At 39.2% G+C, this 23,459-nt stretch overlaps 1 protein-coding gene across 9 annotated transcripts in view; it reads left to right on the forward strand.

The window, feature by feature from the left end:
* CACNB2 (calcium voltage-gated channel auxiliary subunit beta 2) overlaps nt 1-23,459 on the forward strand; it is a 395,023-nt gene that overhangs the window by 257,578 nt on the left and 113,986 nt on the right. For 7 of the 9 annotated variants that reach the window (XM_020966891.2, XM_020966894.2, XM_020966893.2 and 4 more), the window contains one exon: nt 12,284-12,403. In XM_020966891.2, coding sequence (XP_020822550.1) covers nt 12,284-12,403 — 120 coding nt within the window. Of the gene's footprint in view, nt 1-10,902; nt 11,378-12,283; nt 12,404-23,459 lie in introns of those variants that run through there. The other 2 variants (XM_078151931.1, XM_020966896.2) reach the window with 2 other exon arrangements.

Raw genomic sequence — 23,459 nt, forward strand, 5'->3', positions numbered from 1 at the left:
GTTGTACTCCCCATTAGATTATGAGCTCCTTGAGGGCAAGGCTGGTCTTTTGCCTCTTTTTGTATCCCTGGTGCTTAGCACAGTGCCTGAAACATAGTAGGAGCTTAATAAATGTTTACTGATTGACTGATACACAAAGCATCTCAAAAATCTTAGTGCAGTTTGCTTAAAACTGGACATCCTATATCAAAGGGAAGGGGGCAGACAGAAAAATACTTAACAATTCACCCAAAAAAAGACAATTTATTTCTTTATACCTTGGAGAATGTACCCTTTTTTTTCCTTACAAGTTTTATCTAGTTTTTCAGACTTTGGTGAGAAAACAAATAATAGATCCTTTAGTATACTGTGGTAGTATTGTAGAGTAGAGCCAGAAGGGAGTACTTCAGAATGTTACCCTTCTGTCAGCAAAGGCTGTTCTCTTCCGTAATTTAAGTTCATTCAGTCGATGGTCTTCAGGAATAGTGGTCAGAAAGTTCGTGATCATAGTCACCGTGGTGATGGACCTTGCCAATCCTAACTTGTCTGCAGAATTCCTAGCCCATCACGAGCATGGTACTCTGAGCTTTTCCAGGACCTGTAAGACTTTGTGTTCCCCTGCCCTTTGAGAAGCCAGGATCACCTCCACCCTAGGCTCCTATCAAAGTGTCATTGTGATACATTTTATTAATTTTGAAATGTTACACAACATATTGCAATTGAATTTCTATTCAGACAACATTGTGTTTATTGTTTGCAGAACTCTATACAAAGCTCTGAGGGGCTGGAAAAGTTTAATAAGAACACAGCTCCTGCTCTTGGGGAGCTCAGTTTAGTACAGGGAACTTTATGTGTCTGTCTGTCAGTCACTGCCTGTAAGTAAAGAGGTCAAGGGAGACTTCACAAAGGAGGCAGCATTTGAATTTGACAAGTAATTCAGCAGGTAAAGAAGAAATAAGATTCAATAGAAGTTATCAAGCACTATCTCCCATGCCCTGTGCTAAAGTGCTAGGGATACAAAGAAAAGCAAAAACACAGCCTGTTCATTCCAGGATCTGGCCTTCCAATGGACAAGAAATGTCATGCAAATAACCATGTGCATACAAGATATATACAGTATTCCTAAAGCCTTCGTGAAATTTTAAGCTACCCAACCTTAAGCACTAAGACTTTGGGCCACCATTTGTATAGGATAAATTGAACTGATAAATTATTGTGGAAAAAGTATACGTGCCATACAAAACAATTAAGTCTAGATATAATTGTTGAAATTAACTTTGGGAACATGAGGGCAGGAAAACTCCAAATGTAATTATACTCCAAATGTAATTAGGAATATTTTATTTTATCATAAATTTTAAAAAAGTAATTCCAATAACGGTTGGCATGTTTGATGAATTAAAACTCTAAGGTATTTTAAAGATTATTTTCTTGTTTGATTCTATTAAGTAGTAGTATATTATCCCCATTTTGTAGATGATGTTTAGATTAGATGAGATGACTTACCCAAGGTCATTCTGTTACTATATAGCAGAGTGGGGACTTGAATGCTTCTTTTGCCGCAATAACTGACAACTAGTCCTGCTCAGATACCCGCTCCAAGCTGGACACTGATTATTAAGGCACTAATAGGTCAGACTACCAAGGAAATGGAAAATTGAAAGTGATCTAAAAATTGAGTGTTCTTTTGTGAAAGTGGGACTACTTCAAAATAATGAAAATGGAATAAGATATCCAAACTTCAAGTCCCATCAAGGTCAAACTACCAGGGAATTCTGTGCTTCTGATGCTTTTTCTCCCTTTATTAGTTAGTCCAGTTTTAATGGCTCTAGGAATATATAGGCATGACTGGAATGGTAATAGGGGTCCAAACTCAGATAGGGGTCTCCCATGCATCAACCCAAGGAAACAATGGTACATCTGGAGTCACTCAGCTGTATTCAGGTCTGCCTTTTCTCTGGGATAGTCCTATACCAAGTGAGGTCATACTAAAGGAAAGTAGTTTGAGCCTCATGCCACACCTTGAGGTGTATACAGTCAACCAGTGAATCATCAAGTATGTATTAAATATTTGTTTTACAGAAAGTCCTATGCTATGCACTAGAGATTCAAAGACATTGCCCTCAAGGTATTTACATTCTATTGGGGCAGACATGGACACATACAAATTATACGGAAATATCTTTTTAAATACAGAAAGATTGACTTCTGGAACAGGAAGGCAAGGTTCTTGTTGCCCTGGGCTTCAAATTAAGGTTGCCTAGAGAATGACGGGTGGCTTTACAATTATACTGTAAATACAAATATTGGTAAAAAAATATTTTTATTTTCTAAGAAATGCATGTGTCTATAGGTCTAATTTTTTGTGTTTCCAAAAGGAATGGATCAGAACAATAAATCCAAGAAAACAAAGCCATCAATGCAGATTAGCTGTGATAACATTAGTCTACTAAAATATCAAGAATACAAATGTTTCAAGCCATCCTAGACATAATAGTGGAAAAAAAATAAGCAAAGGAGAATTTTATTCATCAATTATTTGGCACAATAATAAAGAGGAACTGAACAGGGATAGTAGAGGGTTATCTTAGACTAACATAAGTCTATCCATAAGCAATAGAAATTGAAGAGATTCTTGTCACTATAACCCTGTTAACATTAGAAGATATTGGAATGTCCATATAGCTGGACATGATGGGCCAGGTTGTATTTTGGAAAGGTGAGGTTTTTTTTTTTTTCAAGTCAGTTGAACAAACATTTATTTTACACCTAGTCAAACAGAAAGTAATATATACAGGCAAGTAATATAATACCCATAGGATATTGTTTGTCCTTCATTTTTGAAGAGGACCAGTGACACCACAGGGTGATGTCTTGACTTACACATAAATTGGATTTAAGTGAAATAGAGTTGTGCAAAGTCATCAGCCTCACTCTCTTGTCCTGAGTCATCAAAGTTCAGTGGCAGGACAAAAGTCAAGATGACTGATGATGGGCCATGGTGTAGTGGATGACCTTGGTGTCTTTGATGTCTGACCAAGCTCTAAGCCCTTGACAGCAGCTGCTTTGGCTACCTTCAAGACCGTTGGAACAAATTGTTCTCCTCTGCCCATTCTGCCAAGGATAATCTTTATATGCTTGGGGTAGACATCCCCCTAACTCACTGACAGGTCTGAGGCCTGTCAGTTACCCTCAGCCTGGTTTAGCTTGTCTGCTAAAGTGGTTTACTGGGCTGTGGCCACTACATATATTACAGTTTCTTGGAGCTACAGGTGAGAGTTGGACACCAGGTGAAAGTGGACACCAAAAGTGGATGAGCAGTCCTGAAAAGGGCTTGGCAAGCCCTCTTACGGAAGGTGCTAGTCCTCCTGAACACTGCTTACACCCCACCCTTAGGATACTAAGGAAGACAACATGAAGATATTAGAAAAGAAATGTAACTGACCCAAGGATGCATATAAATAGCAACCTAATGTCATCAGAAGAACTAGAAAGACCATGGCCCCATTTAATAATAAACTTATTCTGAAGGAATGGAAATGAATAGCAGCTGTTTCTGGCTGAAGACTACTTCAGCCTTCTTGACCCAGAAAGTCCATATGCTAGCAAAGTGAGTATCTTAATTAGGTGTACTGTTTGTGGTGGTACAAACTCATACTCCCAGATGAAATGAGTTATTTATTATGCACAGTTTGAAGAGTTTGTCTTTCAAAAATGCCAGAAGAATGGTGGTTAAAATATGCCACCAAAGCACTAACAGAGATACGAGATGTGACTCTGAAGTAATGACTCCCCTTCCCCCACTGACAACACTTGCTCTATATCATTATGGGAAGAAATTGATGCAATCTATGAAGACCATTAAAGACATAATGAAGACATTCCCAAACCTACTCAAGTAGTTGAAACATTGAAAAAGTTGTCTACATGTGATGTCTCCTTCATCCTCTTATAATTGGTATTCTGTCACCATCACTATACATAATTTGCTTTCTTGAAGGTCTAGTGATCTTTTTGCAAAATGAAATAGCTTTTACTTATTCCTCATCCTCCTCAACCTCTCAGCAGTGTTGAACTTTGTTGAACCACCCTTCCTCTTTTATACCCTCTCGCCTTTTGGCTTCTCTAAGATACTCTTTTCTAGTTCTTTCCCTACTTCTCTGGCTACTGTTTCTTGGTCTCTTTTGGCTGGCTCCTTACCTTTTTTTTACCCTTTAAAGTGAATGATTTCTCAAGGCTGTCTCCCCCATTTCCTCTTCTCTGTCTTTATTCTCTTCCTTACAGTCTTAACCACTCCCATGACTGCAACTATCACTGCTACTAAGTGGAAGACTTTTTAAAGCTTGTCTCCAGCCTGCATCATCATCATCATCATCATCATCATCCTTTAAGGTTTAAAACAGATTTTACTTATACTATCTCATTTGACCTTCACAACAACCCTGAAGGCTAGATGATGTTACAATCCCCATTTTACAAATGAGGAAACCAAGGCTGAGAAAAGTGAAATGAGTTGCTCAAGATTATATCCTAGTTAGTGTCTGAGGCTGTATTCCAACTCGGGTCTTCAAGCTCCCAGTCCAGCACTCTACTACTGTACCAACTAACTGTCCCACATTTCCAACTGCCTGCTGGACGTGTGTACTTGTACTACCTAAAATTCAACACGTTCAGAACAGAACTTACATCTTTCCCCCACAATGATTTCCTACTTATAAATTCTCTGTTTTTCTCAGTAATATCACCTTTCATCCCATCGCCTGTACTCGAAACCTCAGTATATTACCTGTCCTTCACGTCCAAACATTTACAAAGTCCCATCTCTTACATGCTTAATGCCAGTAGCCAGACCCCCCATCTCTTGGGACAGAGAATTTAAAATAAGCTCAGCTAGTGTAATTCAGATTGGCAGCTGTATCTGACCACAGTCTTTTCCAGTTCTGTCACATTTTTTGTGTGGGTTCTGAACTAACACTAGCTTTGACTATGGAACAACACAGGCACTTGTGAACTACCCCACCTAAAACATGGATGGCATAAAGAAGGAAAGGCCCTAGCCTCCGTGTCATGGATGCTCCCTCCCAACCTCCAGTGGCTTCTTAGATTGTGCTGATGTTCACAGCATTCATGCTTGCTCCATGTTCTGCTTGTCACCTTGTATGAATGTACGCTAGCCCCTTTCCAACAGTCTGGATTTTTCCTAAATGCTGAGGTAGAAGTCCTGATACAATGATCTATACCTGATTTAGTTGTGATCTACGCTGCCAGTGGAAAAGACTCCCCCAGCCAATGTGTTGCCAAATTCTGTTCATTCTTTCTTTGTAACATCTGTCATGTATGCTACCTTCTCTCCTCTGCACTGATGCACCCTCGTCACCTCACATTTGACTATTGCCATAGCTGCTTGTTGGGGTGCCCACGTTAAGTTTCTCCTTACTCCAGCCTATCCTCCACTCAGCTGTCAAACTGAGCTTCCTAAAGCACACATCTGAGCATATCACCTCCTACTCAGTAAACTCTGGTGACTCCCTATCGCCTTCAGGATCAAATTTAAAATTCTTTATTTGGCTTTTAAAGCCTTTCCTAACCTATCTCCCTGCCACCTTTCCAGGTTTTTTTATACCTTACTCCTTCCCCACTGCTTTCCTCAACCCCCTATGTATTCTGCAGTTCAGAGACACTGAGCTCCTTGCTGTTCTTCCCAGAAGGCGCTCCTTCTACCAACACTGCATTTTTGCTGGCTGAAATTTCCCCATGCCTGGAATGCTCTCTGTCTGTCTCTATCTCCTGGCTTCTCAGGCTTCCTTCAAGTCCCAGCTAAAATCCTACTTTCTACAAGAAGCCTTTCCTATCCCCTTTTAATGCTAAAGCCTCCCCTCTGTTTATTATGTCTAATTTATCCTGCATATTTTTTGTGCATGGTCATTTGTGTGTTATCTCCTCCATTAGACTGAGCTTCTTGAAAACAGGGGCTATTTTTTATTTTGGGGGGATTGGGGGTGGGGGAGAAAGAGGAGAGGAGTTGTTTTCTGGTTTTTATATTCCCAGTATTTAGCATAGTGCCTGGCACATAGTGCACACTTCCTAAATGTGTGTTGACTTAACAATGTGCTTCATGCTAGACAGGATACTCCCTGTGTTTGCTGCATTGCTCCCTTTCCCTACTATACCAACATTATTGATCCTACTTCTACAGTATCTCACCAATGTGTTCCTTTCTATTCTCATTGCAACTGCTCATTATCTCCTTCCTGGGCTTTTGCAGTAGCTGTCTAATAATCTCCCTACCTACAATCCTCTCCTCCTCCAATCTTTAATTGCGATAAAAAAAAAAGTTAATCTTTCCTGTAGACTGTAAGCATCTACTATATGCACTGTAGTGTACTAAAAATGCTAAACAAATGTTTGTTGAAATAATTTCTTTATGCATAAGCCCTGATAATTACCAAATTATCAAATTATATCATCACACCACTTGTATGCATGCTTTCTTTTTTTTGAATATTTTATTTTTCCCCAGTTACGTGTGAAGACAATTTTTAACGTTCACTTTTTTTTTAATTTTGAGTTCCACATTTTCTGTCTTCCACCCCTCACTTCCCCCCTCCCTGAGATGGTAAGGAATTTGATATGGGTTATACATGTTCAATCATGCAAAACATATTACCATATTAGTCGTGTTGTGAAGGGGGGGCGGCGCAGCTAGGTGGCGAAGTGGAAGAGCACCTGCCCTGGATTCAGGAGGACCTGAGTTCAAATCCGGCCTCAGACACATAACACTTACTAGCTGTGTGACCCTGGGTGAGTCACTTAACCCACATTGCCCAACCAAAAAAAAAAAAAGAAAGAAAAAGAATGAAGAAAGAAGACACAGACAGACCCAAAGGAAAAAAAAAAAGAAAAAATATGGAAAATGAAAAATAGTATGCTTCAGTCTGCATTCAGACTCCATCAGTTCTTTCTCTGGAGGTAGACAGCATTTTACATCATGAGTCCTTTGGAATTGTCTTGCATCATCGTATTGCTGAGAAGAGCTGTCATCCATCGTACAATATTGATGTTATTACATACAGTGTTCTCCTGGTTCTGCTTGTTTCACTTTACATCAGTTCATATAAGTCTTTCCAGTTTTTTCTGAACCCATATTGCTCATCATTTCTTATAGCACAGTAATATTCCATTACAATCATGTGTTGCAACTTGTTCAGCCATTCCCCAATTTATAAGCATTCCCTCAATTTCCAACTCTTTGCCACCAAAAGTACAGGTTGGTCCTTCCCACCACCCACTTTTTAAAAAATATCTTTGGAATGTAGACCTAGTAGTAGTAGTAGTAGTAGTAGTAGTAGTAGTAGTAGTAGTAGTAGTAGTAGTAGTAGTAGTAGTAGTAGTAGTAGTAGTAGTAGTAGTAGTAGTAGTAGTATTGCTGGATCAAAGGTTATACACAATTTTATAGCCCTTTGGGCATAGTTCCACATTGCTCTGCGGAATGGTTAGATCAGTTCACAACTCCATCTACAATGCATTAGTGTCCCAATTTTTCCACATCCTCTCCAACACTTATTTTCTTTTCTGTCATATTGGCAAATCTGATAGGTGTAGGGTGGTACCTCAGAGTTATTTTAATTTGCATTTCTCTAATCAATAGTGATTTAGAGGTATGCATCCCTTTCCATCCATTCATACAGCTCCCACTTGACTACAAGGCTCACCATCTCTTGCCTACACTATCGAAAAAGCCTTCAAACAGTCTTCATGCCTCAAATCTCTCCCCAGTCAATTCCGGCATCCACATAACAGCCAAAGTGTACAGAAGTGATTGCCCAATCAGTGTAGTTGGTAGGCTAGCCCTAGTTTTATAAGGACATTTTTGAAATTGCCATGTAAAATGGAACTTTAGACAGTTCTACTCCAGTACCTCCTCGGGAGATGGAAAAGTAATCCTGTATTTCACAGGCTGTACCAGGCAAGTACAATTTATCATGGGTCCTGCCAAGCTGGAAAAAGCTTTAATATGAGCTCAGTGAGAGACAGCATCTCTACTGTACAGGGATCAGCCTAACTAAATGTGGAGATCCCCATTATTAGGTTTACTGCTGGGTGGCAAATCCTTAGTCACAAATTCTCTTAAAGAAAGCTTATGGTCTACCCCAAATGAAACCACAAGCCCTTGAAGTAATTGACTTATATATTAACTTACTAGGAGGTATTATGTTGATGCTATGATTGCTAGCAATATCATTTCCGTTATAAGCTATTTCACTTTTTTCTTTTTGCTTTCATGCTTTGAAACTCTTAGCATTTAGTCGTAACATAAACATAAATGTTTGTTGAACTTTGGGATTGAATTTTTGTCAGGGTATGCACATATGCTCCCAGACTTTCTGGAAAGATTTCTGAAAGTATAGGTTTGCTATTTTTGATGGGTTGGCTAATTACAACAACAAACACTCCCCTAAGAGTTTAAAACAAATAGATTCAGTTGATGATGGGGTGATGGAACACTACAGGATTTTGCCCATATGGGTACTCCTTCCATAAATGAAGCCTAAAACTGCTCTACTATTTCTTATCTTCTATAGTTCTTATCTATGTCTTTCCATAAATCCCTTTTAAAGGATCCACCATGTGCTAGGACTTTTTTTCTAGTTTTCCTACTAGCTTGGGGAGAGCAGCAAAGTACTAATGCTGCCTATCTTTTGTCTCTTATTCTTGCCACATGACCAGCTTGCTTCCATTTCCTCTGTCTTTTTCATAGTCAATCAGTCAATGACCATTAAGTGCCTACTATGTGTTATGCATTGTACTAAGCACTGGAGATACAAAGAAAGGCAAAAAAGTGGACAGTTCATGCTGTCAAGGAGCTCCCAAGCAAACAACTATGTGCAAATAAGATATATACAAGACAAATTGGGGGTATTGTCAGAGGAAAGGGACAAATCTTAAACAGGATAGGGAAAGGCTTCTTAAAGAAGGTGGGACTTCAGCTGAGACCTCAAGGAAGCCAGGAAGACTAGCGATGGGGAGGGCGAGAGCTCCAGGCATGAAGGACAGCCAGGAAGAACACCTGGAGTCTGGAGATGAAGTGTCTTGTGTGAGGAACAGCAAATAGGCCAGTATCACTATATCACATAATATGAGGAAGGAAGGAAGCAACCAACTATTTATTAAGCACCTATCATGTGCCAGGCCCTGTAATAAGTGCTTGACAAATATTGTCTCATTTGATCCTCACAGCAACCCTGGGAGGTAGGTTTTATTATCATCCCCATTTTACAGTTGAGGAAAATGAAAGTTACTTAACTTGCCCGGGATAAATAACATGGCTAGTGAGTGTATAAGGCTGGGTTTCCACTCAGGTCTTCCTGACTCCAGGCCTAGTGTTCTCTGTCCACTGCATCACCTACCTGCCTCATGGAAAGAAATACAATATGGCATAAGAAAAGGGGAAATGTAGGAAAGAGTCAGTTTATGAAGGTCTTTGAAAACCAAACAGGTTTTTATATTTAATCCTGTAGGCAATTAACATGTAGGCACTGGAGTTTATTGAATAGGGATGGGATATGGTCAGACCTGGGTTTTAGGAAGTTCCATTCAACAACTGTATGGAGGATGGATTGGAATGGAGAGAAACTTGAGGCAGGGGACCAACCAGCAGGCTATTTCAGCAGTTCAGGTGTGAGGTGGTGCAAGAAGATGGTGGCAGTGTCAGGTGAGAGAAGGGGGTTTACAGGAGAGATATTATATAAGTAGAATCAACTGAATTTGGCCAACAGATTCAATATGGGAGCCTGGGTGATGGGAGGATAGAATAAATAAGACACTATTCCTAGAATAGTTGCTTTGGAAGACTGTGATCATTTAAATTTGCACCATAGCCTAATTACTTGCTTATCAGTCAATTGAGTCTTTCAAAATTAGACATTGGACTTCAGGTCACTCAGGAGACTTGGTTTCTCGTCCTCTCTATGGACAGGTGCAAGTTTTGTGATTTTTAGACATCTTAAAATTTGAGACATCATTAAAATCTTAGACAAGATTTTAGACAACTTCTCTGAACTGCCTTTTCTTCCCCTTTTTTGGGGGTGAGGGTGGGGGTGGGGAAGGATTTCAATTGCGTAATCTCTTAGCTCCCTTTGAGCTCCAGAATTCTGGGGATTTGTGAATATGAGCTTGTGAAGTTAATAATACTTTTGTATCCATCCAACTGAAGTATCCTTAGCCAGAGCCAGTAACTAACAATCTGTGCTTTCAGATTTCTCCATGATTAGTATTACAACAGTCCGCACTTGAATGTAGCATGCACACTTACTAATAGCAGTCTCTCACTGGAAAACAGTTGCCTGTCATTTTTAGTTCTGCTAAAGCGATTGCTTTAGAAACCCATGATCATCATTCATGTCCTAATTAAATGTGTTCAGACGTGTCTCTTGCATCTGATTTGGGAGACGACAAAAAGCAATCTAAATTTGCATTATGGTGGATGAAAATCATGCGCTCTTCCCAGCCCAGAATGTTTCTGATGGCATGTCGCTTCTCTCTGCTCTTCATATGGATGTCTTACAGCAGGAGCCCCACATTTTTGTAGTGGCTAAGGTGTTTTTTGAAATGCTTTGTAGCAATGGGTAGAGAGCATTAAAAGAAAAGAACAGGTACTGTATCCCTGAGAGTGAATTTCACTGGTGGCAGAGACATGATAAAAATATGACACTCTGCCAGTGACTTCAGATCCAAAGGGCCCTTTCCAGCTGTTTACACTGGAGATGTAAAATAGCAGTTTGACATAGACTCCCAGTGTGATGTGAGCATCTGCGTAAAAGGCGACATATAGAGCATGCCCAGTGATGTGCTGGGCTCCCTCCCTCCCCCACCCCAATCAGATCTCTGAAGATATGGATTGAACTTTGCACTTGCAAATGTCATGGAATACATTTTGCACTGGATTTTTAAAAGGTTCTCATGTCTTACAAGTAATTTCTTTGAACCACCCCCACCCACAAAAAAAAGCAGCTACATTCATCCTCTGTATTGCAGGATGCACCAAGTTTAGCCGGAGTTGAAGCCTCTCTTCGGAATCTACTTGGAAGTGTTCTCTGTTTATTGTAACAGCGCACAGTCAGATTTAGGTGTGCTCTTTCGTTTTCTGGGATGGAAAAAAAAATGAGAACCTGCTCGGATCAAAGAGACTGAAGGCTCAGGGAAGGAAGGGGCTTGCAGCAGAGTATGGCCAAGGAAGGCACAGTGATTTCACAGGGCTCAGTGCACACATGCCGGGTGAGAGTCTGTGCCGGGCGCTGCAGCTGCGGACAATAACTGAGCTGTCTGGCTAATGAAGGCCACCTGGATCAGGCTTCTGAAAAGAGCCAAAGGAGGACGGCTGAAGAATTCTGATATCTGTGTAAGAACAAATTGCTTTTTTTGAGTGCTATCAGTCTGCTCTCGGTTTCTGCTGCTGCTCCTGCTGCTGCTGAGGCATTGACTGAAAGCAAAAGCCTGTTTGATTGAATTAATATGCTCGTGATGACAAGGTAGTGAGGGAGATGCCTCTCGTTTCTCAGATCCCCCTGTGCGGTGCTTGGTTGCAAGAGCAGATTGTTTATGTGTGTGGGTTTGTTTGGGTGTGGGTTTTTTTCATTTTGCAGGCATCTTTAGGACCCCATTATTTGTGGATGGCCAAGTATGTTATCCAAAGGTTGGATTGTGCTGGCGCCTTGTAATTTTGTCGTGGGGAGAAGGTGTCAGGTGAAACCTAGTATAAGGAAGCTCTCAGATTGTTAGGGATGTCAGATCATGGCCATGATATTTTCAAGAGCTTTGGTTCACAGTGATTTTCCTTTGAGAAGGGGGCAGGGGTGGGGGGGGAGAGAGAAAGCAGAGGAGAAGGGAGGGGAGAGAGTTGTTTCCTACCTTCCTTATGCTGAATTACCATTGTTTATATGAGTCTCATTTTCCCCCAGAGCTATCCTTGAAACCCCTCTGTCCTTCAGCCCTGCACTGCAGCACTCACCTGGTTTACCACACAGAAACTTGCTCCTGGTACCAAAAAGCTGACTAATTAGATGTCTAGATTTTACAGGCGATATGGCCTGACTGGAACACCTGTCCTGGTCCATAATCTTCACGTCATCACCCTCATCCCAGAAAAAAAAAAAAACAAAACCACACACACCATAATTCTACAGCCTATTTACTGCTATGAAATAGATCTTTCCCACATTCTAGATGAAATGCTAATGTTAACTTTTCTTCCCCCAATGCAAGGCGTCTCTTTCTAATATCTTTTAACGTTGATGTTTTTCTTCAGGGTTCGGCAGACTCCTACACTAGCCGTCCATCTGATTCAGATGTCTCTCTGGAGGAAGACAGGGAAGCAGTACGGAGAGAGGCAGAGAGACAGGCCCAGGCCCAGCTGGAAAAAGCCAAGGTGAAGCATGTTTTCACATCATACCTTTTCAAACTGGCCTCTGGTGTCCATAGTGGCCACCTGTGGATGTTTCTGAGAAAGCTCATTTGGGGACCCTTGGAAATTCTGTCAGACTGTCTGACTCCAGCAAAGTGTAGGAAAAGCTGGCTGTTCTTATCACTTGCTATATAAATGAAATTGTCTTAGAGAAAGAAAGCATATATTAAGCACTTGCTGTTTAAAGAACAATCTGGCACGGAGGACATGGGGTGGGGTTTGTTTTCTTGTCTGTTCCCATGTACTGTCCATTTATTGGGGGCACCTGTGTTATAGAGCAACTTTGTGTGTCCGAGAAGGAAAATGAAATTTCTTCTAAGAAAAGTATTTTGCTTTAAAATGAATGCCACAAAAGTTATTCCAGCAAACCATCTCTCCATTTAAAATAAGGTATTTCAGGTTATCATATGTAAACTTCTTTAGGCTTCAGTCATTTCCCCAGATAGGTGTTTGCAATGGTGTTTTCTTACATGTTTCATTTAGCAAGGAATTGGCTTGCATTAAAAACTACTAGGATTTGAACTAGAACTGGCCAGGAGAAATAAGAGCTGTGAGTTTCAGATTTTATGGGTAAGATAATAATGGCCATTTGTATAGTCCATTTCCTCACACTAGTAAGTGACTCCTTCCTTTCAGCTGATTTGGCTCTCCTCCACCACCTTAAAAAGAAGGGGAAAAGTATCATATTTTAGAACTAGCTCATGCTGAGGTCAAGGATTGGTCATCTAGATTTACATCTCTGACCTGATGGGTTTAGTGGTTCCTTTTCCTATATAATTGCTTTGCCAGATAATCCAACAAGTTTCAAATTGTTTTGCTTTTTGGATGCTAAGTGGATCTGAGTGGATAGATTTCGTTGGATCGGTAGTCGGTTGGGTTTTTATTTATTTTTTTATAAAGAGCCAAAGATTTGAAAGGAAAGGGATCAAGTACTGTGATCATTTTGTTGAAAAAAATACGGGTAACATTAGAGCCCTTACTGCTGAGTGGATGCATCTCTCAGGGATAAGTAAATCTATGTGTGTTGCTATGGGAATGTGGCTTCCTACTATTGGCTTGCATGCATGGACAGTCCTTATGTAATATTCATGACCTGTAGCACAGCTGCCATAGTAGTTTACAGAGCAACTACCAGCAGACCTTGACTTTTAAAAAGCTGTATTTCTGTACATCAAAACAATGTTCTCACTTCAATTGGCTGAGAAGTAACGCCAGGTCTGACGCTGTCTCTGACTGGTAGACGACTCCTAAACAGTGAGAGAAGAGAAGTATTGTGACAGGGAACTCTGATAAAGCAAGGTGTGGTTTCTTCTTCCAAGAACTCATTAGCTATTCCCAAGTTAAAGGTTTAACACATCACCAGCTTTGGACCGAGTAATAAAAATATGGAAAGAAGAGGCTGATCATCTATCTGTATGTTTGCAGTAGGCGGAGCTATTCCAATATCATTGATCCATGTAACATACACAGTCTGTACTCTTAAATATTCTAGCTGCCTGTCTGTTTTCTACCAACTTGCAGAGAGGTGTCAGGAGAAATTATATTTCATTTAATTTCCTAGAGATAAGATTTTCCATTTGTAGATGATGTATTCATTTAATTTCCACATATTAAAATGAATAAAACACCATCTTAGATTCATATCACATTACTTAACAAAACAGCATCGCATAGATTTGGTTTCCAAATCTGTAGCTGCTTTGGAGTTTCTTGCCTCTTTTGTGACTCCGTTTGCATTCGGAAACAAGTGACGCAGCTGCTTTTGACTTTTTTATTTTTATTCTTTTGAACATAGTCTTGGTAAACGTGTTGATCCTAAAAGAAGTCATTAGAATTCTGTTTGCCATACAGACAAGAAAGGGAAAAAAACCCTATGGATAATTGAGAGGAAGAGGAAAATTAAAGAGAATGTAGAGCAAATATAAAGCCACTGAAAAACTGTTGCTAATGTTCAATGGAAATAGATTAAGTGAATCCACTTCACTTCCTAAAACTAGGTCAGTATCTAAACCTCAGGAACATAATGGTGAGCTACATCAGAAAAGATCATAATCAGGATTTGATCTCAAAAAAAGATCATTTTAGCTCTCAGATTGACTTAATTTTTAAATGACAATTTGATCTGTATATATGTATGTATATGTAATATATGTGTGTATATGTATGCACATATATACATACAACATATACATATATATATATTAATAATAGATACTTCCTTAAAGAAGAAAAATAAGCAGTCTTTAAAATGGGGAATTATCAAGTCATTTTATCTCCCCCTATGCCAATATATCAGCATGACTTATTGAGACAGTTTGGCACATAGTAGACATTTAATAAGTATTTATTGATTGATTTTGACAGGATGACAGTTTACATATTCAAATATATCTGTTGAAGTCCAATTCATCCAATAAGGCTCAGTTCTTCTAAGTTTTAAAAGTCCTTTGATTTTCCATAGTTTTTCATAAGAGCAATCTAGTAAGTCAATGGAAGAGCCAGGAGCAGATTTTAGCAACCCTTAAAGGTCTTAGTGATGTATAGGTTTGCTGCATTGTAAGCCTTCATTCTCCCTACGGTGTCCCTAGGAATGAAGGTAAATAGCAAGTTATTATCGTTACCATTGAAGGGGATGGAAGAACTCTTAACATAAAAAAATAAATCATTGGAGGCAGGACCCATTTGTTGCTTGTATTATCTGCTTCAGAGATATTGAAAGGCAAGGACTTTATAGAACATTATGTATTACATAACTGTGAGCTATTACTTCTCTTGGCATGTCTGTACCTAATATAATATCTTGCACATACTGGGCACTTCATCAATTAACAAACATTTATTAAGTGCCTACTATGTGTCATGCACTGTGCAGGGTGCTAGGAATGAAAATGCAAAAGTAAAACCAACTCTGTTCTCAAGGGGCATACATTCTGCTGGAACAGTTAAAATGTGAACAAATATTTATTTAAACTTTTTCATTTACTTAGAGAAATTTAAATCAAGAAAATATTAGAGGAGTGATATAAATATATATGTATATGTTTGTACATATATCAGACATACTACTTTTTTTTTAAAAATTTAGATTAAAAGTTATTTTCCCAATGTTGATTTTCATGCTACCTTTCAATTGACTTATTTTGTAAAGTTTCGTATTGCAGTAGAAAATAGTGGCCCTCTGCTTTATAATGTTTGTTCCCCTTCTTCTGGAGATTTAACTACTACCAGGGATCCAAATATTTAGATTGACAAAAGAAGGGTAGTGAGTAAATATTACTGAATCTCCTGCTATCTAGGTCTGTTTTTTCCCAAAAAAAATACAGAGCTAGTCGTGGACAAATGCAAAATTTCAAAGTGTACAAGAACTCCTTGGGCTGACACTATCACTCCATATAAAGTCTAAATGACTTGATTTAATAGCACTAGCTAAAGTCATATATCTCTCTGCTCTCATGAGACTATGAAGTGAAGGCTAAAGGCTTAAGCAGTTGCCTTTATTTTATTTAGCTACTGCTGAATGGAGTGTTGAAGTTAAGAAAACACACTTTGAATCTCCCCAGGGTGGATGGGATTATAATGGTAGAAACGAACTTTTCTGGTCCCCCCTTATGTTACTTTTCACTTGTTTCAACCTGTCATCGATGTGCCTCTTCCCCTTTAGTCTCATCGTGTCTTTGCCCAATTTCTTTTTCTTCTCATCTGTCTTTGAAGACATGGTCCTGCTCTTTTGTGGTACTTATATTTCCACTTGTACTCTTGATTTCCTACTCTTTCTAGAACTTTGCTCCATCAATTATTCTACCACTTTTTTGCATTTCAAATTTCTCTTTCTATTCATTCCTTTCCTTCCATTACCATTTTCTATCTAGTCTCCTTTTCACTGCCAAACTTCTCCAGCATGTGGTCTACACTCAATGAATCAATTTCTTCTCTTCCTACTCTCTTTTCAATCTGGCTTTCATCCCAACTCTTCTACAGAAACTGCTTCCTCAAAAATCACTGGTGATTTTTTTTATTTCTTAATCACTGAGTCTCTGACCAAAGTTCTCATGTCCCTTGATTCCATGGTACCCCATTTTCATTATCCTTCTGCTGCCTCTATAATAGTTTCTTCTTTGTGTTTCTTTCATTTTTCTTCATCCTTCTAAATCTTAACCTAGCTATTTCACAAGGCTCTAGCCTTGGAACTTCTTTTGTTATCTCTCTACATCCTTTCCATTGTTCATGTCATTCATTCCTCCTCTATTGTTGACTTTATGCAGGCTGTTTACAAACCTCTGTCCCTGATCTCTTTTCCAGAACTCCAGACTGACATTTCTAATAACCTCCATCCGGCCATCCTACCTCAACATAACTAAAACTAAATTCATCTTTTCTTAAATCCTGCCTCCTCTTTCAGATTTCTCCATCTCTGCTTAAGATAGTACTCATAAATCAGAGTCATCTTTGACTCTTTGCTCCCCTTCCTCCCACACCTTCCATTTCCAAGTCCTGTAAATTTTACTTCCTCAACAGCTCTCCCATCTGTTCCCTCCTTACTACCACAATGTTAGTTCAGGCCCTTGTAGTCTCTTGATGGGGACACTTACAACAACATCTAATTCTACATATTGCTGTCAGATTTCTGACCTGGACGTACATGAATAATCACATTGTACCACTTTGTACATCCATCAGCGGATCCCTGTTGCCTACTAAGCATTTTTTTTTGGTTTGTTTGTTTGTTTTTCTAGGCAATGGGGTTAAGTGACTTGCCCAGGGTCACATAGCTAGTGTCAAATGTCTGAGGCTGGATTTGAACTCAGGTCCTCCTGACTCTAGGACCAATGCTCTATTCATTGTGCCACCTAACTGTCCACCCCACTAAGTGTTTTAAAACACACCTTAACTTTGTATTCAGCTTCACAATCTGTGACTATACCGTATTTTTGCAACTTTATTTAGTATTACTCTCCCTCATGTATTCCATATTCCAGCAAAATCAGATCACTGGCCATTCCTAAGAACTTCCCATAGTCCTCTTCTTCCATGTCTTTTCTTATATTGTAATGCCAGCCCTCCTTCTGTACCTATTGACATTTTTTCCATCTTTCCAGGTACAACTCAAATGGAATCTACCTAGATTCGCCAGCTGAATTTCTTTTTCTCATGGCACTTCATAGTTTTCTTATGCACGTAAAATTTTCATCTATCTTAAACTTATCTGTGTGTGTGTCTTATTTCTCTCTATATCGTAACCTCCTCAAAGATAGGGATTATATCCCATTTATGTGTCTTCTCCAGCCCTTATCCTAATGTTCTACTTCAGTAGATATGTATTTTTTGGAGGGGTTTATTTGATTTAATGGTACTACCAGTCTTGTAGATCTGAAAATTAGTCACCCTTTATATTGTCCCTTTCTCCCTGCTTCTGATCAGTTTCCTTCATTTCCTCTATCCATCTTTTCCTTTCCACATCCATTACCATGCTGCTAACCTAGACCCTCATAACTTCATACCTGAATTATCATAGATGGTAATAGGTAGCGTTTATAGAGCACTTTCTTGTTTGTAAAGAAGTTTACATATGTCGTCTCATTTGATTCTTACAACAACCCTTTGAGGTCTTCTAACTTATCTCCCTCCTTGAATCAGTCCTACACACTGCTGCCAAATTGATCTTCCTAAAATACCACTTTGCACACAACACCTTCCTACTCAAAATCCTTTAATGACTCCTCATTTCCTACATGATAAAATCCCAACTCCTTGCCTTGGTATTTAAAGCCCTTCATAATCTGACCTTTACCTATAGGGGCCAGATTATATAGCTCTCTATTATATAAAGAGCTAGATTATATAAGGATCTATAATCTTACCTCGCCAATATTCTCTCTAGCATTTCGCCCCATTGTACTTGCCACTATCCGAAAGCCCAATATTCTCTGCTGTTGTCTCTATCTTTGTTTGCTACCTCTGCTCCTCCTACCCCGTCCTCCTCCCCATCTGGAATTACTTTTTCCCTGTTTGCTACTTACCTTATCCTGCCTTTCCTTCGTGGCCCACTTCATCTGTGAGGCCTACTCCAAGTGCCTTCAGCCATCAATTCTTACCCTAGATCAGAGGTTCCCAAACTTATTTGGCTGCTGTCCCCTTTTCAAAAAAAAAAATTACTTGGTACTCCCCTGGAAATCTACTTTCTTTAACCTTTTAATTTTTTAAAATATGTGTCATTTCAAAAAAACTATAAAATAATTCTTTTTAAAGTGACATTAAAATTAATAATTCATTGTAAATCTGTAGATTTTTTTCCTGCATTGAAATTTTGATGACACAACATTGCGTCATCCTGGCACTACTACTTGCTTACTGTGTGACCTTAGACGAATTGTTGAAGTTCTCTGAGCTTTACTTTCTATATTTAAAACAAAATTTACATCGGCTAGCTCATCGACTTTACAGGGTTGCTCTAAGAATTGAAAGGGATGATAAAAGGGAAAATGTTGAAAAGTATCAATTCTGTACAATTGACTGCATCTTATTACTTTCTAAAACTTGATTTTTTAAAGGGTCTTGAGAACGGTGACTTTGTTTTCTAAATCTCCGTATCCCACTTTCTAGCACAATCCCTCATGCATAACTAATGGTTGGCAGTATTTAATCATAATATTAGAGAACTGGCCTCAGAATTAGGAAGATGTGGCTTCAAATCCTGCCTCTGGTACATAATGTGACCCTCAGGGAATTACTTATATCCTCTCAATGCCCGATAATTCTCCAAAACTATAAATTATGGGGCGTGTCCACATTGGATTAAAAGAGGGAGCTTCCTCACACCAATGAAATCATAGGTTTGTATAGAAAAAAAAACGATAGTGATCACCCTTAGATACTGATATCCCTGCCTATGCTAGCTCTGACTAGATTCTTTCATTTTGTGTGTGTTCTGAACTCAAATGACAGCAGTGATTAAAAACTTTTTGAACGGATGCTGTCTGTTGAATCTCCATTTCTGTACACCTTGTCTCCTGCACAAGTAAATTCTAAGGTCCTAGTGGGCAGGCATTCCATCTTTTATTTCCTACAGTGCCTAGCTCAACAACACACGTACAATGAGAATTCTACATTTACCGCGGATGGTTTAGGAAGGGGTAGCAAAGCCTGTTGCCCAAGATTTGAAACCAAGTAGCTGTAGGAGAGCCCATGTTGGTACTAATGCCTAGCGGGTGTCATATTAGGTCCCAATTAACAGCTTTTGGCATCATCAAATTTTCTGGGCACTTTAGAACCATAAGTGAAATGGGCAAGGGACCATTTTGTTTCTATCTTACAGCTCAAGATTGCTTTTTCTTTTTCCTTGGACAGTTATGAACTGAGGTCCTGGTGAAATAGCTGCAAAGACAGCTCAGAAACTTGTGATCTCTCACTTCCTCCTGCCCTAGCAGGTATAGCTATGAACAGGCAGAACAGTGAGCAGCTGAAAGGCCTTCTGGCCTTATGAGAAACCATCAGATTCTTCTGGCCCATTTTCCTTTGTGTATGCTGCCTGAGCCCTGTGCTTTGTGTACGCTGTCTGAGCCTTGTGCTTTGTATATGCCTTTGTATCCAGGTTCTTGGAAGACACAGCTGGGAGGAGAAGGTTGAAGAGGGAATACCATGCAATCACTCTTTTTCTGTTCTAGATACTGGACTTTTTGCAGCCAGACAGGCAGCTCAGCTCCTCTGAGGTTAACAGCAGGAATGGACAGCCAGTAGAAACAAGTTCTACTTCCACCAGATTGTTAAATTAATGGGGTGGAAGCCTTTTTTTAAGACACAAGAAACAACTGTCAGGGGCATTAGCACATTGGTGGCAGGAGTATAGTGAGTATATTTGAAGAGGGCCACCTGGGATCTACCTGTTTAAGGAAGCAGATCCCTCCTTCCATGGCAACCCAAAACCCTAACAGTCATAGGGAGATGATGGAGAGAAAAGGGAGTCCTGGCAAATTTGTTTTTCCCTAATAATGAATAAATTTCAGAATAATATATTGTAATTCTGTATAATTCTTGAAGAAAGTGATCAAAAAGACCTTTTGAAGATGAAAAGGAACTTTTTTTCACTTGAGGCATCTAGGATATAATTTAAGATTTTGCTAAATCTGTTTAATGTGACTTCACTTCTTGATTGATAAGATTTTGAAGCTAACAACTCATTATAGTCGAAAAGTAGCCCTTCTCCTTTTCTTATTTCCTTAAGATCCTTCATTCTTCCTTTCCTTCATGGCATCAGCTTCCCTGATTTCCCGATTATAGCACTGTATAAATATGGAAAAGGAAGTTGCAAAGAGGCAAGTTTATGCATGATGTCAGAAAAACCTACCTAACCATACGAGCTGTCCAGGAGTGGAATGGATTTTCTCAAAGTGGCAATGCTCACTGTTCTTGGAAGCCTCCAAGAAGCTCAACAACCACTTGTCCAGTATGTTATAATGGGGATTTCTTGTAAACATACATTGGACTTAATAAAGGGTTAGCTGATTGTGGTTCACAGGCCAAATTAAGCCTAGTTTCTGTTATTGTTTTGTGCGCAAGCTAAGAACAGTTTTTAGATTTTAAGATGTTTTTAAAAAATTATTCCTAGCTCATGGATCATACCAAAAACAGGCGGCAGGCCAGATATGGCCTAGTGACCATAGTTTGCTGACTGCAGAACTAGATGGCTCCTAAGGTCCCTTCCAACTCTCAAAATCTGTGATTTTCTGGATTCAGCAACCTCTTAAGTTTCATCCATATTAGACCATGTCTACATTATGTTGGGTGTATTCTCTATGAAAGATTTTTCAAAGGATTTGACTGAGAATGGGACAGGACAAGAATAAATGGATGAATTGTAAGATCCAAGATCTGTCGTATTAGCAAAACAAATGGCCAGTCCAACTAGAAAAATCAAAAACTCTCTTGAATTTTAGACTTTCAAGAAATTTTAACCTAATATGTTTGTCAAAATGGTGTTAAAACAAATAAGAAGATGAACATCCTAAATTCATCATTTAATGTATATGAGCTCAAAAGTAAGCAATAAGAATAATTTCATTTTGCTGGAGAACATTAGTTTGTCTTTTCTACTTAACAAAATTATAGTAGTTGAAGTGAGAATCCTGGTTTTGAAATACGCTTTAGTCCCCACCCACCCACCCACCTTGAGTGTTTATAGTTTAAAGATTATTTTATCTGTCTCTTTGCTCACACAGGAAAAAAAAATGACATTCAGCTCCACATTTATACCTCATACATATTGAATATATGTAAGAGGATATAAAAAGATTGTAATAGTTTAAGTTTACTCTTTCCACATATTCATACTAATGGTAGCAAAGCTGACAAGTGTCATAATAAGGACTCAAACTTCGGTCACGGGACCATAAAATGAGATTTTTTTTTCCTCTTAGGATTTTTTAAACTCGCTGTATGGCTTGAGACATATATTTTTTGGATGTGGTCAATGCAGGAATTTCTTTTGCTTGACAGTGCCTATTTTTACAAAGCTTTTGTTTTTCTTTTTCAATTGAGGGGAGAGAGGTGAATTTTCATTAATTGAAAAAATAAAATGAAGTTGAAAGAAAAAAAGGTGTCTGATTCACATGTGGCAATAATACAAATTTCCTTGAAAAAAAATGTAACAATAGCAATTTCTTTCTCCATGGCCCTCTGATTATTAAGTGGGATATTAAGCAGGCAGACATGCTCATCAAAGGTATTTACTATGGAGAATGTCCAGTGCAGGGTGGAGATCAGAGAGATTCTGTATAAATGGTGAGGTACCCGAGATGCTCTCATTTGCCAGTGACATTGTGCTAATTGTGTCAAACCTCAGAACATCATAGGGCCTCCCAAATTAGATCCATAATCACTCAAAAGAACTTGGCTTAATTATAGATGCAGGGAAAAGCAAGTGAATGAGGAACGTGTATTTTTCAGGCTGTTAGATTGCCTTGTAAGCTGGTCCATCCATCTTGGGCGGACACTGTGGATAGACAATGAACTAGCCCCAAAATTGGCTAACAGAAGTAGGAAAGATTGCATTTGAGAATTGTTCCATGCTTTAGTGACCATAAGGGTCTTTCCGTACCAAAGGGCCGTGGTGTCAAGCATGGTAACATATACTATAATTGCAGCTACCAGGGAGGTTGAGGCTGCTGGATCTCTTGGGGAGTTCTGAGATGCAGTGGGCCATGCTTATTGGGTGTCTTTCCAAAGTTTGGCATGAATATGGTGATTACTCAGGACCAAACTGAGGAAGGGAGACCTAGATCACGTCAGAAGCAGAACAGGTCAAAGCTCCTGTGCTATGAGCCACACAAGACTGGGCCAATGAGTAGCCTCTGCTACATGGGTGAGATGGGGATACCTAATCTTTAAAAAATAAAAAAAGTACATTCTTTTCTAATGGAATTATGTCTGTATATCTACAAGTTATGGGTTATCCCATTACTTCCAAAGAATTAACATTGTGACTCACCCAAAGGACAATGGTGAGCCACGTGGTAGATGTGAGTAGACTACATATTACCAATAAAGAATTGTGCAAAAGTAGTGTAAAGGATGGCATCAGAAGAATGTATGATCAGAAGAGAAGTGATATAGTATGGGCAATGGATAATCCTGTAGGACAACCTACAAACCTCATTCACTTCCATCCAATGTCAGGACAGTTAGTAGAAGGCTGCCAGCATATCAGATGAACACAAACAAGAGTTAGAAGGTGATAATGGGTTGTGATCTACATCACTGGAGGGCCTTAGGTACTCCATCTAAGAGCAGTGATTTTGAAGTCAGAGGACCTTGGTTCAAAGTCCACCTGTGATATTTCAAACTCCTGTGACCTTCGGTGAAATAATTAACCTCACTGGACAACTCAGTTTCCTCATCTGTAAAGTTAAGGGGTTGGAGTAGATGGCCTCTGAGGGACCTCCCAGATCAAAATCTCTGATCCTATTACCTTACAGATCCAGGGAATTATTGAAGTATTGATGGGAGACAAAACAACTCAGTCCAGTTG

This window comes from Phascolarctos cinereus, unplaced genomic scaffold (assembly GCF_003287225.1).
Source record: "Phascolarctos cinereus isolate Bilbo 61053 unplaced genomic scaffold, phaCin_HiC Scaffold_1;HRSCAF=81, whole genome shotgun sequence".
In the NCBI taxonomy this organism is placed as follows: Eukaryota; Metazoa; Chordata; class Mammalia; order Diprotodontia; family Phascolarctidae; genus Phascolarctos; species Phascolarctos cinereus.